At 37.3% G+C, this 19113-nt stretch overlaps 2 protein-coding genes across 3 annotated transcripts; both read right to left on the reverse strand.

Annotated features, from left to right (window-relative positions):
• Positions 1-1278: 1278 nt before the first annotated feature.
• On the reverse strand, positions 1279-10595 carry LOC121748559 (signal recognition particle subunit SRP68-like). The gene is made up of 13 exons (XM_042142992.1): positions 10291-10595; positions 10142-10208; positions 9886-9996; positions 7726-7921; positions 6998-7083; positions 6615-6810; positions 6324-6435; positions 4168-4295; positions 3790-3996; positions 3598-3707; positions 3021-3150; positions 2571-2720; positions 1279-1770 (listed from the first exon to the last, which is right to left on the reverse strand). The coding sequence occupies exons 1-13, from the start codon at positions 10379-10381 to the stop codon at positions 1549-1551; spliced, it is 1806 nt and encodes a 601-aa protein (XP_041998926.1). The 5' UTR covers positions 10382-10595; the 3' UTR covers positions 1279-1548.
• Positions 10596-10999: 404 nt separating this feature from the next.
• On the reverse strand, positions 11000-19043 carry LOC121748558 (probable alpha-mannosidase At5g13980). Of its 2 annotated transcripts, none has more exons than XM_042142989.1 (29): positions 18600-19043; positions 18354-18437; positions 18176-18264; positions 17810-17984; positions 17531-17650; positions 17351-17437; positions 17200-17271; positions 16890-17003; positions 16465-16565; positions 16291-16384; positions 16042-16209; positions 15850-15939; positions 15579-15644; positions 15414-15470; positions 15106-15319; positions 14904-15034; positions 14712-14771; positions 14563-14622; positions 14408-14479; positions 14175-14222; positions 13944-14063; positions 13761-13826; positions 13231-13343; positions 12988-13072; positions 12610-12720; positions 12438-12530; positions 12291-12338; positions 12069-12137; positions 11000-11432 (listed from the first exon to the last, which is right to left on the reverse strand). In XM_042142989.1, exons 1-29 carry the CDS (start codon positions 18789-18791, stop codon positions 11208-11210), a joined length of 3024 nt encoding a protein of 1007 aa, XP_041998923.1. In that variant the 5' UTR covers positions 18792-19043; the 3' UTR covers positions 11000-11207. The 2 variants fall into 2 exon arrangements, with proteins under 2 accessions (XP_041998923.1, XP_041998925.1); XM_042142991.1 differs by having other exon boundaries at positions 11398-11432; positions 12015-12137.
• Between the last annotated feature and the right edge of the window lie 70 nt (positions 19044-19113).

The following is a 19113-nucleotide window of genomic DNA, read 5'->3' on the forward strand; positions in this document are numbered from 1 at the left end:
TCAAGCCTTGCTGCCATCTCTGAAACCGTTTGATCCTCTGCAAATCAGCTTCAATATCCCTTCCCACAGACGGCGCCACTTGTTGTGATTTAGACACACAAGGCTTTCACACACTCAAGAAGATCACACACACACTCACTGTTGTATGAGATCACACAATGCAGAAACACACACACTCACACTTTGAGTATTGAAGATGATAATCTTGGAGAGAAACTGGAAAACTCTTTATTGATTAAACTACTAACTACATACATGGTTTATGAGCTATTTAAAGCTCTACAATCAAGTAGCAACTGCTACTAACTAACTACAACAAGAATCAAGAAAACAAGAAGAATAACCGCTACATCTCAGCTAACTAACTGCTGCTCCAACGGCTAGTTTCTCTAGGTTGCTTCTTCCTTCTCGGCTCAAGACCGAACTCCCTTCTCGGCTCAAAACCGAACTCCCTTCTCGGCTCAAAAACCGAACTCCCTTCTCGGCTAGTTCCAGCTCAAAGCCGAGCTTCCTTCTTCTGCCTTCTTCTTCCAACTGAAATGAGCACTCCATTATTACAGGTGCTTTACCTGCATTTACAGAATTGGACTAACCTCCAAACGTAGTGTTGGTTGGTTCAAATATAGTACAAGGACGCCCAACCAATTTGCGTAGTGTTGATGAAAAATGAAAAGGAGAATAATTGAATCATGTAATGGAATTTATTATATATTGGTTGATGGTCCACAAAGGGTAATGATAATTTATCTAACTCCCACCTAATTATATTTGCCTTTTAAGGATGAAGCATCCTTACTTGTGTGGTCACTCCACATATTTATGTGGGTAAACCTTACTCTTTTAAATGGAAAAGAGGCCTCCATTCTTTATCATTTGCATGAACTAAAAGGGTATAATGGTTAATCAATATCACAGACACAACTATCCCATCCATCTCCATTACACGCCTTACATGTAATACATATCTCGTGAAATCGCTCTATTTAGGTCCACCCATTTTCTCCACGCACAATAAAGGTAGGAATATTTTCCTATTTCGATCCTTGTCTCTGTTTTTTTCCAATCCTTTTCAGAATATATTTAAATATATGCATATTAGCAGCTACATTTCGATGACCAACGCATGAAAAAATGTTTGAGTTGAATTGGGAAGTATCATACTAGTTTACCAAGTGCAACGAACACGATATTTACCTTGAAACTTTCCTCATGTGGTAAATTTCTTGAAACTTTCCTCATGTGGTAGCTAGTAAGAAATCAAGATTTAAACTTACCTAATAATCCACGTAAGTTTTCCCACAGACAGCAGGAAAGATCCACAAGCATATGAGAAAATGGTCTTTGTTACATATTGTATATTTTGCTAAATTTCAGCCCCAACTAAAAACTCAGTTTCTTGAATGTGTATTCGCAAATTAGCATTACCCATACACAAGTTCTTTTACAGCTTGATAAGTCAAAATTTCCAAGTTAAAGTCGAAGTAAGAAGGGCCAAAATCTAGATTTTGTACGTAGACCTCTATAATCCAGACGAAATGTAAATGAAACTCATCCCCAAAACCTACTAAGTAAACTTTTCTTGTCTTTCTTCATCCTGTTCTCCAGTAACGGGAAGTCAATTGAGTTGTAGGCGAGATCCATGATAACTGGATTGCGCAGGACTGCTTGAAAGGCAGGCGGGAAGACTGAGATATATGGGGTTGATTTTGTGGTCGGGTCACCAACAGCTGATTCGTAATTCTCTAGGTTCTCCATAAGCAGCTTTTCAAGCTGAAGCAAACAGAGTTAAACATAAAAAAGAGTCATCTCAAGGTGGTGATAGTTTTAGAAGAAAAAAAACAACCATCCCTAAATTGTACGACAGGTCCACTCAAACATGAGAAAATCCACTTCAGTCTGGACTCGGACGCATCCCAACCCATACTAGAGACCAGCCAAAGAAATTAATCCTTAATTTTGCTCTTAGTTGGTTATTGTAGTAGAATCACAACACAAACATTTTATTAAATAAATTTAGACAAGATGAACCTAGTATATATATATATATATATATATATATATATATATATATATATATATATATATATGCGAATGGAAAGATTCTTGGTCGTGTTGGATCTATCAGGTCCTATTTCCATCCCTAGTTACTTGTGGAATTGTCACAAAATTGCAGATGAAAAACTTAAGCCAAGCTAAAGACCAAGGACCACTTTTTCAGTTTTTGTTTTGTTTATGGATGCAACACTGATCACGATCCAAATATGCAATTGAATATGGAATCTCATTAATTCAGGGTTGCAGGAGATGGTAGTGTTAGGCAAATAACTAGGTGAGCTTATTAAGGGAAGTTATCAAAGAAACCAATATATTATGCTATATTGAAAATTTCTAGTTGCTAAAAGTTTAGTATTAAACTAATTGATTTAACAAATTCGTTCAGCTAAACATAGGCCAAAAAGATAACCTACAAGTCCTCTGGCCAACAAGCTAGCGTAAAGAAGATTATACCAGAATCTCAAAATCATCAACTAGTTTCTAGATTAAAATCCAAGGAAAGTTATGCTACATACCTTCTTATAATTTCCTGTTAATGAGATACTTGAGACCTTTTCAGAGAGATTTTCTGGAGCCTTCTCCTCCTCCATAACTCCTGTTGCATGTTCTATACAAATGTTGGATCGACAATCATTGTAAAGCATCTTCAGTTCCTTGATAGCAACCTGTAATAAATTAAATTGTGCTCAAGTCAGAAATGATGTCCCAAAGTAGGGATTCAAATATGTGTGTCTTACTAGATTCAAGCAAATTGCACTGATCACATTGCAACGAAATGTTCAAACAAATTATGGACTGTAAATGGAAAACTGATATATTATCTAAGTTGGTCATCTTATGATTAAAGAACAGTGTTTCCATTTAACTGTAAGGAGTTTTGGCTACAATGGAAGCATGAGTAAAGGTAACATATTGTCAGCTAGCAGTGAAAAGGAGTATACTGAGTTAGTAGAGAATGCAAGCACCTGATCAGCATTGGCCGAACTCTGAAGCTTCTTAAGAGCATCGTCAGCTAAGGAACGAGCTCTGCAGAACAAAACATATGCTTCTACCCTCTTACCAGCCAAACTATAAGATTTTGCCAAGTAAAAGCACCTACAGGAAAGTGACGAATAGATCAATACCCAGAGGATGCCATTCACAGACAAAGTTGAGGTAAGCATATACAGCAGGTTCGTTAACCAGGGATCTCGAAGATGCTATGCAAAAAGATCTATGTATACTATTTGTACCACATAAGAAACAAGTAAATAAGAAAAGCTAAATCTGGTGAATGAGATATGACTATTATCTCATAAGCCAATAATTACTCAACTACAAATGTGAAATGGTTTCATAAACAACAAATTTCTGAACTGCTAGAGTTGAGGGTGGTATAGTATTAGCATATTACAATTAAGTGGTGTATCATTTTTACTTTATGAGGAGAGGCAGAAAATTTCTAGAATTAAAATTAATTTTCTGGCCACTGAAGTGGAACTAAAGCAGCATGAAACATAAGCCGTTGGGAATATGGACTCCAAAACATTACAAGGGCCAAACCTTTCTGCTCGGAAAACTAAACTTTTCAGTTCACATTCTTCACTGAGAGCCACTTCTTCTGGTTTTCGGTCTCTACCCGAACTAACCAGATCAGAAAGATCAGTAGCATTCTGTTTGAAGAAGCTGGTTAGCTTTATGAAACTTAATGTTAATACTAATATGAAGATAGTGTCAGTCTCTAGGTACTCTCACCTGTAGCAGGAGATCATATAGCCGGACAAGCTCTTCAGGTTTTGTAACCTTTTCATTTTTGTCATCACGAACCTTACTGAGCTTATTCTTTGCAATTTGCACAAGCAACTGATTACGCTCAATTGTTCTCTCTCCTAAGACAGCACCAATAGCTTTATCAAGGCCACTCAGGTCATCCTTAATGCTCTCAGAATTACCTGTGTTAGCCTACAGCAGAAAAATACTGTCAAACTCACCTTATATACCCTAATTTATGTTTCCTTCTCTTTCAGGAAAAAAATGCCTTCTGCCAATATTCCGCCTCCATAATTCATAAAACTGTTTCTCATAGAAAGTACATAGGGTAAACAGAAACTTCATAACTAAAGCCCAACTCACCAAGTCATTCCTTATGCAGCTCCTGGCTTCACTATAAGCAGCAAATATTTTGTCAAATATGGCTAGTTTTTTCTCTGCGGGTACTGAATCTGCTCCTGGACCATTAGTATCTTTCTCCAGTTCCTGGGCTGATCAAATAAAGTCAAGCAAGAGGGTTTGAGATATGGTATGTGCAAGTTTAAGAATTCACGAGTATAATCAAAGAAGCAGTGACAGAACCAGGTAAAATCTAACTGCCATTACTGCTGCACATTCATAACAGAGCTATACAGCAAACGCAAATACATACAAACATGCAACTATAAGCTTCACAAACACAAGGCTAAAACTTGCACTATGAGTATTCACCTTTTAAAAACTGTGACCGCCTAAGTTCAACCACAGCAGGAAATTTTTAAAAAACCTAGGCTGATAAAATGGCTACTAAAAGATGTAAAACACATTGTGAGAGCAGTACTAGGAGAATCCAGTAACTAACTGAGTTATTGAACCCCAGGAAATATGATCATCCATAATTGCACAATATATGAGGGCTCACCATACCAGTCCCCAGATGCATGACTTGATCATGTTTATATAACAGCCAAACACACAACTCACTTTAGCCTTCCTATTCCTATCATGCCATTATGTATCAGGCAGGAAAAGAAAGGATGACGCAATTTGCAATTATAGCACTGACCCAATTTCTACAATATTGCAACTACATCATCATCTTTTAAGCTTTTGCAATACAACATCTACATTTTTTTCAAAAGAAGTCGTTTTCACAGTGCATGCAGTTAAAAAAAGTAAACTGCATTGTTGTAATTAAAACATTTCCAAAGTCGCGTTGTTATAGCAATTTAGGGTAAAGGTTGTGTCATTTGCTGCATTTAACCCAGTGTTGTTAGGGTCGCGGGTCGGTCCGGGGCGATGAGGCTACACCCCGGGTCGCGGGGCGAGGGACCCACGAATCGGGGAGCAAAATTATTTATTATTTATATATTAGTAATAATAATGATTAAAGATAATTCACTATAATATAAATACTTATATTTACATAACAGGAAAAAAATATTTTAAAAGTTCAATTTTGACATGGGATAGAAAAGAATTATTGGAGGAATTATAATCAATTTAAAGTTCAATTTTGACATTGGAATGTGGGTCCTTTTTTATACTATATTAGTTTTATAATAAAATGTGAGTAGGAAAATGTTAGTGAAATGTGAGACCTATTATCATTTATGTAATATTCTAACCGGAACTCTTAAAGTGGGAGACCTAAAAATGGTAAATTGAGATGAATGGAGTATTTTTTTGCATGATTGAACTTAAAAAATTATAAATTCTTTTTCTTATTCTCAATATTTCATAAAATATAAACAAAAAAATATTTTGTTTAGCATAATTAAATTAAAAATAAACAGATTGGAAGAACTAGAAAATTGAAACTAACAATAAAAATCAACAACAAAAAAAGGTGCTACTGGAGTACTAGAAAATAAAATTAATTAGTTTTAATTTTAAATAATATTGAAACTACTCAATATAAGTATGCGTCTTAATTTCTGTCAAAGTAGAGACCGAAAAGTTTACCTACAGGCACGCTTTTAATTTATGTCAGAGTCTGGTACATTTTCCAAGAAAATAACTCAAACAAGTTAAATTAAATAATGATTATAATAAGTATTATTTTTATTGTCATGTATATCTTCTTCTTCCTCAAGACACGGGAAACCATTTCTCTGCAACTTAAGAAATTTAAGTTCCAGCCCTTTTTATCCTCTAGTTTCCCCGACCGCCCCGAAGGCGCTCCAACCGCCCAGAGCGCGCCCCGACGGCGCCCCACGTATCTCGCTCGGCTCACCCATGTTGGGGCGAAGCCGGCCTCGATCATGGCGCCCCGCGCCCCGAGCGCGCCCCAGTCGCGTTTTTGACAACACTGTTTTAACCCGAAAGGGAAATCAAAACATTAAGGTCAAAGGTAACATTTCTTGGACCATAGTAGAGCTAATGTACAGTGCAGTTCAGCTTACTAAGGCATTTGCTCGCTCAAGTCCACTAAGAATTTTACACATTAACAAATCCTAACCAAGTTGGGTGTGAACTTGGGAGGGCAGAACCACACCTAAAACACTATGAGCCAAGGCCTTATAATAAAAGGCATGTACCTTTGAGTATGGCGACCCGAATCTTTGCATTTGATACAGGAAATCTGTGACCAAGCCAATGAAATTCAGTCAACGATGCCGCCTGTTGAGATCGAGCTTCGGCCATGACCGCCTGGTGATGATGGAAAATTAAGATAAATTATCTATAACAATCCATGGAATAGGCAATGTAGTAAGGATAGAAAACTTGATAAGGACAGAACACTCTGCTTTGAGAAGATTGGGGTGTGCTTCACTAGCAGTTATCAAATATATATTGTATGCTACCTCTACTTGATGAAACAGACTCACCTCTAATTTAGCCTTAAAAAGGTCCAGAGCAGGCCCTTCCATTTCTCCTATCTGGACTAGTTCAGAAGTCTTTATATTTGACTCCCCAACTTTGTGCAGACAATATCTTATGCTAGGCTCAAGTTCCTCAACCCGCTCCCGGCATAAAACTTGGTTCTCTAGATCTCCATACTTTCCAAGTTCCTCATAAACGGCCCTGTCAAAACGAAGTACGTTAGCCATCAACAAGTACTGCCTTTTCTGGGAAAGTTCAGATTTTTTAATGAAGCAGTAGAAGATGATCAACTACCAAAAAACATGCCATTAAGTTCACTTATTAGTCAAAAGAAGAGCCATTAATTTAATTTTCTTTATCCAGAAACTCATTAGAGATAAAAATGTACCTGGCACTTTTGAAGCACTTAAGCGCAATGTCCCAGTGTTCATCTTGCTCAAATAACAGGCTCCCTTTCATATAAGAGGCATAAGCCTGGATAATAAAGACCAAATAAAAAGGTTCCCCATAAGAAAATGTCATATTTTTGTAAAACTCTAAGCATCCACTACAGACTTAACTTTGAACGCTGACCGAAAAACAAAATTATTAAGAAATATTGTGAAAGGATCTGTGGTCTACACTGCTTGGAAGAGAACATAACAAGTGATTCCTAAAACTCAGGACATTACCAACTGAAAACATTTCAAGAATTTTTCCAGCCCTTCTTTTCTTAACCCAACTTCTTTTCTAAAAAGAGAAATTTTCGGACAAGAGCTCAAACCTGATATAATAACTATTTGACCAATTTATCTTAAAATGTTCTTGAAACGGCTCGTGGAGCCACAAAAAAATATACTCTATCATATCTCCACAAGCTTTTTCATGTTTACAGAGAGTAATCAAAAGGAGAAAGAACTACTGGCTATATTTGCTACAAGACCGTTTTTCAATATCAACTAATCGAAAAGATGAAACATCTTTAAAGAAAACAGTCTAACTGAAGGCTAACAAGCCAAGAGTCACAGCAGTTGTACAGGATTCGTTAATGTATCATTATAGTAGGAAAAAACAAAAAATCTGAAATTTAGTGGGAAAATATAATAATAGCTTCTGAGTAAAAGATCTGATTCACACCTCAGCTTCCAGAGATGTTCTCGAGTCTCCCTTGATGGCACACAGCTCTTGAAACTGGGTAGCCCATTTTACGGCCTTCCTTAGCCTGCCAATGAGGTAGATCCTCTGACGAGCATTTGGGCCATCTGGTAAAGTTTTTTTTTCCATTGCATGGCTCCATGCTCTTTCAGCAGCATATAGAACCAAATGAAGAAACCTAGAACAAATTCAAAGAGCCTCATAAACTCGGAAGGGATCAGCTAAGGCATTTCTTAAGACATTTACTGTTACACCAATAATAAATTGACATGTATATACTCTTTGAAAAAATGAAAAATAAATTAAATCCTATGCGGCATCTCTTCCTCCTCTCACTCAACTACTCCGCTGAATTCAACATTCATTTCATCTTCCCCTACAACTCCCTATGCATCTTCCTCACAAACTCTTGCCGAATTGAACTTCATTTTGGCATCTTCCCCACAAATCTCTCTAAAACTCCAGCTGAGCCGGCGGCAATGTTATCAAATAGCTGATATGGCGGCGCCATGGCGCTATGGCATGGCGTTCGGTGGTGGAAACGCCATAGCACCATGTCGCTGCCATAGCACCGCCATATCCGACATTTGACAACATTGCGTGTGTACTGCATTTAGGAATAGGGAATTATGCAAGAAACTTGGTGGTTAGAGTGGTATATTATGCTTTATTAATTGTTTAAAGTGTATTAGATGCTATATTTTAAATAATTTTTAATATTTGAATTATATATAAATATATAAGTATTACTTTATTTATTTAATTTTTGACCGCTATATCCGCCATACTAATACGCCCGCCATATCCCTGTGGCGATTTTTAGGCAAACCGCCATAAGCCGCCATACGAGATTGATAACATTGGCCGGCGGTGCACCAGCGGCAAGGAGGCAAGTTGCAGTCCAAGCGTCCAACTTCTCGAGAGCAGACCGAAACTTAGGGGTTATGATATATCGAGGAGGAAGTCGTCGTTGGTGGCAGCGACGAGGGCAAGCCTCTCTGAGGACAACGGACGGACGGACGGAGGATTGCACTGGGATTCCCGGTGTGATGAAGGGTGACAGAAGAAGAATCTGAGCAACCAGTTCAGGCGGCGGTGGGGAGAGCAGCTGTTATTTGGTGGAGATTGAATCAGCGAGACGAATTGTAGGTGATTTGAGAGGTGGTGGTGGACTGGAGAAGGTTATCGGCAGGGAGAAGTAGGGGAAAACGTTAGTTTGGAAGGGGGGTGAGAGAGAGGCAGAGGTGGCGCTTTGGCTTTTTACCGGCGGTAATATGATGTTCAAAAGGTGGAGAGTTGTGGGGAAGATGAAATGAATGTTGAATTCAGCGGAGTGTGTGAGTGAGAGGAGGAAGAGATGACACATAGGATTTAATTTATTTTTCACTTTTTCAAAGAGTATACACATGTCAATTTATTATTGGTGTAGCAGCAAATGTCTTAAGAAATGCCTTAGCTGATCCCTTCCGTCATAAACTAAGAGAATATAGGGAGAAAATTAGTTTTCATTCCATGCTTGAAGATGAAGAAAATGAAGGAGCACAAACTTATCTCTTTCCATGTTTATGCTACGTCCGTCCCTTGTTAAGTGATTCAGATTCTTTTTTGGGACGATCCAAGATAAGAGGTATTTTCCTTTTTTGAGCAACAATCAACACTTTATTTCTCTCTTACTTTATTCTCTACTTCATTCTTTAACCAATTAACTAGCTAAACATTACTTTCACAAATGATGCGTCAAAAAAAGAAACACCTCACTTAACAAGGGATGGGGGGAGTAATTAAAAAACTGCAGCATCTTAGATGCCCATAGGAGGATCAGCGAAGGTTTATGCAGACCCTTAGCTTGTTTATGATCTTAACTTTATAACTATCATCAGTAATTGACTACTACTTTCATGGGCATCCTCTTACATCATGCAAGAAAAGTATCCACCTACTTCAGAATATATTTAAATCTAATGTTGAATGGAAAGCCATGAACAAACACAGCAACTGGCTGAACATCATATTTTCGAAAAGTGCTTTTCTTTTTGGCCAAAAAAAACAAAAAGTATGTATCACAATCAGCTCGTTAAAGAGGATCCACCGGTCTCAAGGGGATTGTCTCATTGAGAAAGGCAATAGGACCTTCATACGTACCTGACTTCAGTCACAGTAGATGACGATATGGCTCTCTTGGTATATTTTCCACGGCCATGGGTGAATTTCAAGGACTTGTACAATCTCCGCAAACGTGCAGTGCAGTACCGCCTGAGAATTCAAAATCAATATATATGATAACATCAATTTCAATACAAAAATGCTCAGAAACCTTCTTCCCAACCAAACAGGAAACCTCGAATAGGTACATTACACAAGTAAACTGAATTTCCAAACAAACACAACTTAGCACTACCTGTAACGAGCGTAATCACCAAATCGCAATCCGTGCTGCATTTGTGCTGATTTCAGTAGCTGCAGCACTGGGAAATTCACAGCCAAAATAAGGAAACTCATCCACACACACATAAACAAAATGAGCCATACAGAAGGAGAGGGAAGCACCATTGATAGAGAATTTAGGGTTACTAATCTGATCCAAGGCGGATGAATTCTGATCGATTTCCATCCCAGCGACGTCGTCTCCCTTCGCCATCAATTAAATTGGAGATTCGGTGGCCGACTGACACCGATTAATGGTTTATGAGAAAAGTAGGGGCAAATGGTGGAATATTCCGGCAGAAGCTGCGGTGCGCCGGTGGTGCGGTAGCAGCAGCGGATTTGGGAAAGGGTTCAGTTTTGTAACGCCGAAGCTGATGACTTGATGTCTCCCTCTACTGTTGACGGGTCGGATCGGGTCGCAATTTGCTTAGATAGAGAATTTATAAATAGGATTATTAAAAACAATTTACACCCTATATTAGCAACAATGAAAATGTGAAGAAAAAAGGGTCATCAACTCAAAATTTCATGAATTTTATTTTGAACATCACTCTTTGCTTTCATCATAACATTTCTTAACCAAATTCAACAGAAAGAGGGCAATCACATTTATTACTACAAGATTTTTCAACAACTGTGGGATTTCATTTTATTTTAAGTGAAAATTGCATTAAAGTACAAATAAATCTTCAATCGAACGTCAAATTTTTTGCTTAAACTTGTTTTTTTTTCCTTTTTTTTGAGAGATAAGTTGCTTTTTTCACCCTCAAATTTTTTTGTTGTTATCACTTATATTGACTGAATTAACTAACTGTTGATCTTGACGTCTTGATACACTGCATGAAAAAAGGCATGTTATTACACAATTTACACTTTCAGTTTAGCAACAAAAGGCCTTATTACAACACAAGAAACTTATCCATGTTTTCTCACGTCAACAACAATAGAGAGATGGAGACAAACAAAGCAACAATTATCACATCTCACCACAAAAAAAGCTGAAACTTCTCAGCCTTATGATGCATCTACATTCACTTCATTCACCTCGTGGAGTACTGGACGATATCTGGGTCCAAGTCGAGGATGAATGTCCGTACTTCCACGGGGGCGAGCTCAACTACCAACTTCACGGGATCTATAGGGGCCCCTCTGGAATCAGAGCGATGTCCTGTGTCAGAGCCTTCTACTTTCCAAGACAGTCTTTTCCTCTCCATTTCTGCTCTTTCTTGGTTGGCAGATAGACTCATTTCCTTGATTTTATTGATCTGAAGGAAAATATAGATCATATCATAAAAAAGAATATTGCAAGTGAGTCATGATGATAAGGGTTATTATCAACTTATGGCATGAACTATGGGGCGTTTTAAAATGCCGTGATCTTCAGAATATGCCAAAAAAAAGGCGTTCGAAAATGTTATTGCCTGAGACATGCGCAGTTCCTTGTTTCATTTTGTGTGTGTGATTTCAAAGGTCAGGCACATTTCAAGGCCATGACTTGATAATAAGTGGTCCAGATAATAACAGCCAATAGTATGGTTTATTTATATATATATATATATATATATATATATATATAGGGTTTTGATCTATGCAAAACCAAATTTAAATACAGAAACGCAAAACAGTGTCATGCCAAGCACATTTTTAGGTCATAGTTAGTTTATTTTTAGGTCATACTAACGAAGTATGACCTAAAATGATCTTAACATGACATTAAACTCAAATCTTATAATATGACATAAAACTGCTTAATTATGACCTTCCGTGTTTTGTGTTAATTATTGACCATTAGATCATCTAATCCTATGGCTGAGATTTGGGCTGCATTTCTGGATTTAAACACATACCTATTTTGATCATCTCCCTATATATATATATATATATATATATGTTGCTTTCACCTTCCGATGTGGAAAAACTCGCTTCAGTTCCACAGTTGCCAAGCTAGATAAGTCCTTGTCCTCTCCAACCTGATACCACACAAGAAATAAAGCAGTATATGAAGTTAGACAAAGTGATGCTATTTTTCCAGAAAACTAGCTGCATTTTGCAGGGAAAAGAATTGGATCATTAGGTGCACTAAAGTGGGAAGTAACTTAGTGCATGATTTATGAACACAGAACCTCGTATAGATGTGCCAAACGGAGGAGAACAGCGCCATCTTGAAGCTCCTGAGGTAACAAAAGAACAGTAATAAGTATTGCATAATACTACTTCATGTTTTGGTATATATAAATATCAAGAATCTTCTGTTCTTTTGATGATTTTACCTGGAGTGTTATAATAGCGACGTTATCAGGTAGGCTGTAAGAAGGATCCATGGCTGAAAAAGTTGGTGTTGGAAAATTTGTCCACTTATCGTCCTGTGTGTATACGAACGCAATATCAAGCACAAAAATGTCGAAGAATCTGTGACAGGGACAGCTTAGCCATGGCTTTTACCTGCTCACTGAAGGCCAGAAGGAAAGGTGAGTATATCTCTTGTCCAAACGATCGACGCCACTTGGATCCCTCTCCGAGTGGATCAAATCTGAGATAGTACTTTCCTTGGACCTGTGTTGAATATTATTGATAAATCTTTAGGCATGAAAAGTGAAAACCACGCACAATCCAATCATCTTCATTTCTTATTGTTCCACTTCTCTTTAGAACATGTTAGATGAATTTTGTTGCACAATGAAGCAGAATAATATTCGATGTATCTGAAGTAACAACTCCACCAACAATTTTACATAAATGGCTGCAAACATCCATCTTCACATAACAGGGGGCATCTTGAACAAGGATATGGTAATCTGTGCAGGCATTTTTTTCACTTACAGTTAAACCCGTGCATGTATCAAGAGCACAAACGGTTTCATTTAGAGCCTCGTCAACACCTCTACCATCATCCTGTAGCAGTCTCCTGCAAAATGATGCCTTATGTTACTATCATAAAATTGCATGCATTTGTTGAAAAAATCATTACTATTTCTACAGAGGAAACTAAGGAATGGTGGGGCAAAAGAAAATTGAGTAACTATAGAAATAAGTCTATATAGGGGGCAGGAGAAGCAGATTAACCTGTGCAGCATTATCTCGACTTCACCATCAATAATACTTGATCCCCCAACCGACCGATCCACCAAAACTGACATCTCTGTGCTATCGTCTTTGATGTAAATTCCAAGATTGATCTGAAAGAAAAATGAAAATATACATAAGATGGCCCAAGGTGAACCAAGATCGGTCTTTAAACTTGCTTTCTGGACTGGTTCAAACTTCTGATGCGGAAATTGTGCATTCAGATTGCTTGGCTGAAATGCAAGTTTTAGCAAGATAGATGTGAAATGAACCTTACGAAATCATGAATATTCCTACCCACATCCAACAAAACTAGGACTTTTACTAGATTGGTTCATATATCTTATATGATTCGATAAATCCTTTCTATGAGCTTAATGGATTTCATATTATCAGGCTTTAATTCATGAATCACAACATAACATGATAAGTGCTAGTTATCATTGTAAGGAAAAATGTAGTGCTGAAAAAAAACTATATAAACAAAGGGGAAAAAGGTGTAGAGTGTGATGGCTTTAATGCAAACATACAGGGTAGTAATTTCCAGCAATTGGTTGGTTGACTTGAAGGTCCCAGTCAGTTCTGTAGTCTCGAATCTGAGCAGAGCCAGAAAAACTTACAATGTCAGCATAAATTTTGACATTAGCTATTAGTAAGAATGTACTTACTTCAGAGGGAATATTACTTAAATCTTCAACAGCAGAAATACATACCCGTTCCAGAAAATCGCGTCCATTAGAGTCTGTATAGAATGCTTTGTTGTTTCCTATCATGGTTTTGAGTTTAGTCACAATCTCTTTTCCCTTTCCATCATCTATGGGTATGGGTCCAACCTAATATCGAGGAAAAGTAATAGGGTCTCTAATATGAGATTTCTATCCTTTTTTTCTATTCCCAGATTGATATATAACAAAGTTAAACAGATTGATAACATAAGAACTTACAGTAAATTCAACCTCAGCATGTTCCTTCTCTTTGTAAACTCTTGTAGTCTATGCATAACAGTCAATCAAAAACATAATTTGAGCTTTGCATAAATATTTTTGAAAGCATCATGACTCTATAATATATAGCTAAAAATTCTTACATAACATGAGGTCCCAATTCTTCATTAAAAGTTTCACGTGTGAGAGGATTGTCATTCACTCTAAAAGTATATATTAATCTGTAAACATACCTGATATACCCATGAACTAAATTTCTGATGAACTTCATCATAAAGTGGGCCTCTAAATACTGTAAGTGGAATCTACAGCATGATGTGAATAATTACAGATTGATTCTGCAAATTCAAACCAGTAAAAGCTGTAGCACTATACGAAATACCAATACCTTTTCTTCAGACTGTATTGTATATGTGCCATTTGGCCGAAAAATATATGCTCCAGAAGCCTTCAGGCAGTAAAGAATGCGACAGATTAACCTCAAGTACTCAACGCAACAACTCTATGAGGGAAGTCTTAACACCACATAAGCATTACCTGAAGTTCATCAGTACTCCCAACATAATAACTATAGGATTGCTCCAGAGACACATTGACCTTCAACAAAAATTGCACAATTTAACATTATTCACGAGAATATATCCAGTAATAGACAACAGTAATGTTTGACCTTTAGTGTATCAGACTCGATGAAAATGACAAATATAAGGCATTGTCTGAATGTCTTACCGAGTTTCTTCCATTAATGTATTTCATAAGCTTGCCATCCTTTCCAGAGTATATAAGCTTCAAATTGCCGTGTCCAACTTCAATCCCACCAGTGTCAAAGGAGTTTGGTACAAATTTTGTCGAAACGGAAGCTAGATTGCAACATGTGAGTATTAGTAATGCACTATATTTCACTGCTTTAAAAATAAGAAATAAGGCTTACATTGACCACTTGAGATCACATAAGTACTGAAACCCAAAGGTGGAACTACTGCTGTGAAAGCAAGCCAATAATTGGCAACGGACGAAGGCGATTCACCTGTATATGCACTTGCATAGAATTTTCTCATGGATAATGAAGCATTAACTATAGGAAGAAGCTGTGACAAAATCAATTTTCCAGTAGAATCTGATACGGAGAGATTCTCGTTGATGACCTGTGCGAAGTTCATCAAGAATGAAAATGAACAAGATCTTATTAAACCATACTAATAAGTTTAGTAAAAAATAAAGCAAACACAAGAGGCTTACGGGAATCCTGACAACAGATGTTCTTTTCCACCCCAGAGGGTTATAAACAAGTACTGCCTGCAGATGGATAACAGCCAGCAAGTTAAATTAGAATATCAGTGAAAAGTAGCCATGTGATTATTATTTTATTTAATCGACACATGATCAAATCAATATAAAACTTACTATTTTTTTCCCAGCAGAAAGATCAACTTCTGTTGCAGGACAATAACTTATATTCAGCAGCGGGCACTGAAAAAACAGTAAATAAATGAATAAACATTTCATGCATATAACTAGTTCCACAAGAAAAATATCATATCCAACTAGTAACAAAAAGTAAAACAGTGACAGAAACATAATAGAAGTCGAAATAAAGACAAAATTCAGTGACTCCATGTTTTTGTAAACAACAAAAGATAAGGTCTGATAGAAAGGAAAGTGCATGAGTTCTTGCCTGGTTGAAGTTTGTGACAGGACTTTTGCATTCTGAAGACAATGGTGATTGTGTTAGACAACCAAGGGAAGTTGCTACGACATCCTTGGACTGCATGGATTCAGAGACAGAAGGTAATGATTTTACTAAAAAGTAAGTGGAGGCAAGCAACTTTACTGATGAAGGATTCATAATATCAGGGGAAAGCCTTACCTCCTCATAACCTATTGAAAGCCGTTTTGCATAGTCATCAGCAACATGCTGCTTTGCAGTACCTGAAACTGCATCATGATGTTGTACTATTGCCAAAGCATCAGCTAAGGAGTCAGTTGTAGGGCCGGATTTATTTCTTCCTCGAAAAAACTCCAACTGTCTTGCTGCCTAATAAGGTATGCAAGGTTGAGATTTCATATAAATCCTTTACAATTTAATCTGACACATATATAGGAGTTTTTGGCATACCAAATAGTAGCCACTCAGCTCTCTAATAAAGCCTTTACTGGTAGGCCTACTCGTAAAATATCCAGTCCAGTAACCATCTATACGGTCAGCATACCTGATACACAGCTTAATTTTGTTACTATAAAACTGAAGTAGAACAATACATAAACCGCATATATTTAATTTTGAGCTCACGGGAAGTAGTCGTCAAGTTTAGGAGGCCATGATTCATCCAGAGCATGTTTCACATCGGTGTATATGGATGGAGACGAATATAAGGCATTGACACGGCCATCCTGCAAGAAGGCTCGGAAAATACATATTATTGAAAACAAAGAAACACAGATCAATTTTATTCATATAGTAATTGTTGGAAATAACAATTCATTAGCAACTTTATACTTCCATAGAAAACAATATCCGGTTGTTCATTAACGATAAAGAAAACTTATGCACTCCCACGTATGTACTAGGTTTTTAGTAGAATCGAAATCTTCATGTATACAAACGATTAAGAGTGCAAAAGGGAAGGTAAGTAAGAAGTTCAAATATGGAGATTTCTGCCAATACTCATCCACCATTGAGAAGCATATTATAGAACATGTTCTATAGATACTAACTTGATTCACATAGTGTATGAGCTTGTCCATATTCCTGAACCATGTATGTGCGTATTGATATTTGAAATCTGTTCCCATAGTCCACATTATATGATTCGAACGAGTAACATTAGCCTGCAAACAAAACCAATTGAAGTTATGAAGTAAACAAAGATGATTTGTGAAGGAATGCACTTATTTGAATAGTTTCAAATCACAATAACTAAAAACAGAAAGGAAACCAACATGGTGCAGATAACAACATGGAAACATGCATCAACAAAAAGGCCATGATATAGATAGTTTGGCGGCCATGAAAGTTAAACCACACCTGAAAATAGGCAGCAGCTACAAAAGCATCAACACGTTCTTGAACATTGTAATCAAATAGCTCAATGTCATCCTTCAGTCATGAAAGTTGGAAAATATCAGTATCAGCATAACCCAAAAATTCAGGCGACACATGGTCCTCAAAAAGTTACCTGTACTATAGGGGAATCGTCATTGACTTCATAATAAAAACCAGTTGGAGGCTCATAATTTCCGGCATAAAAAGCACCTGTAAATATCTGAAATCATCAAAAGAAAATTAGACAGCCAAGTCAAAAAGTTGAGAATTTTTATCGAATTGTTAAATAACATGATGCTGAAATTATTGCAACCTGAGAGGAAGAACCACGAGTTTTGGAACCCTGCCAGATAACCTCAAGCTTCTTCTCAGCACTCCTCTTGGCTCTATCTTGGTAATCAATTCGTGCAAAGTATAGAGCGTCGAATCCCACCTAGAAGCCCAAAAAAAGAAGAATTCAGCTTAGATAAGAAAATACTACTACTACTATATAATGTTATGAATACATTACTTCTGCAATTAAAAATTAAGAGCTGGAGAACATGTAAGTCAGAACTTCAGAAACACGAGTGCATATTCTAAAATATGGTACCTCTGCTCCCAAAAGATAAGCCTGTACAGAAGAATGACCAAACGGGTCAATCTGCCAACCAATTCTAGGAGTGACATTGAAGTCCCGTTTAATGTACCAGTGGCCTAGTGTTGTCTGGTCTATCATATCAATGTAATGAGCTGCAGCCTCATCGTGCATGCACATACCACCATTTCTGCAAATGCGGATTCAAGAGGACATGAGAGATAAAACTATGAACTAAAATTCTTACTCGCTAATGTGATATTTCTAACACCCGAAAACAAAACTATTCGAAAGCAAACAAACAGCGGTTCAACCGACTACCTTCATAAAATTTTATTTTGGTTATAAAATATTCATAAGAATTTATATAAATTAGTATACATGAACTCAAGTTGACCCGAGCTAACTAGCATCTTGACCGTCTCCTTCATTTCATCGCTCTGCTGTCTCCACCACCGCTGAAAAAACGCCTATCACAACATAAAAGCATCTACTATAAGCAATGCTTTCATAAAGTTGTTAACTAAATAAATCGGCTCATACTTCATGAAACTGATACCTGTTCGACATAAATGAATTTCCGGTTTTTATCAGCCAACAGCGCTGGAATCAGTGAATCCAACACATTATGCACACACGCGCCCTACACACGTACAATCTAGAATCAGTTAGTCCATTTCTTCAACTCAACAGATTCCACTAGAACTATTCAGTCGGTAACAATCTACAATGCTCTGACCAAATTAAGTCAACTGAGACCAAGACACTCAAAAACCCCAATTCGTGTATAGAAGAATCAGACTACCTGGATGGAGTTATTCGATCCAACATAGTATTGATCAACAGTCTTCAACCACCCAACATCGTCGTGCGTGTGAGGAACCAAATGCACGTTAATCTTCCCAACGCCTGCCGAGGTGTTGTAAACCATGTACTTCCCCTCCACCACAAAACACACACTCAAGACCATCATCGCTAAAACCCCAAATGCAGCCATGATCGCGGCAGCTGCAATCGGCCAAGGCAGCAGCTAAATGAGTAAATAGAGCAACCCCAGACAATCGGACAAGAAAGACTATTGTCCCATGATCATTGTAAGCCTTGGCAACAACGAAAAAAACGTGGGTTTAAATGAATTGCGGATAAGGCCTGCCGCATTGATATGCCAATGGTAAATAAATTGACTTCAAAATTAGATTTTTGGAGGTGGAGCGTTGGAGTGAAGTGGTGACTGTGAGTGACGACGACTCGTGGAATCTAATCAGCATCTTCTTTATAATAGTACTAAAAATTTAAACTTTGTTGAAATTAATGATGTT

The sequence above is a fragment of the Salvia splendens genome, chromosome 9 (genome assembly GCF_004379255.2).
Source record: "Salvia splendens isolate huo1 chromosome 9, SspV2, whole genome shotgun sequence".
Lineage (NCBI taxonomy): Eukaryota > Viridiplantae > Streptophyta > Magnoliopsida > Lamiales > Lamiaceae > Salvia > Salvia splendens.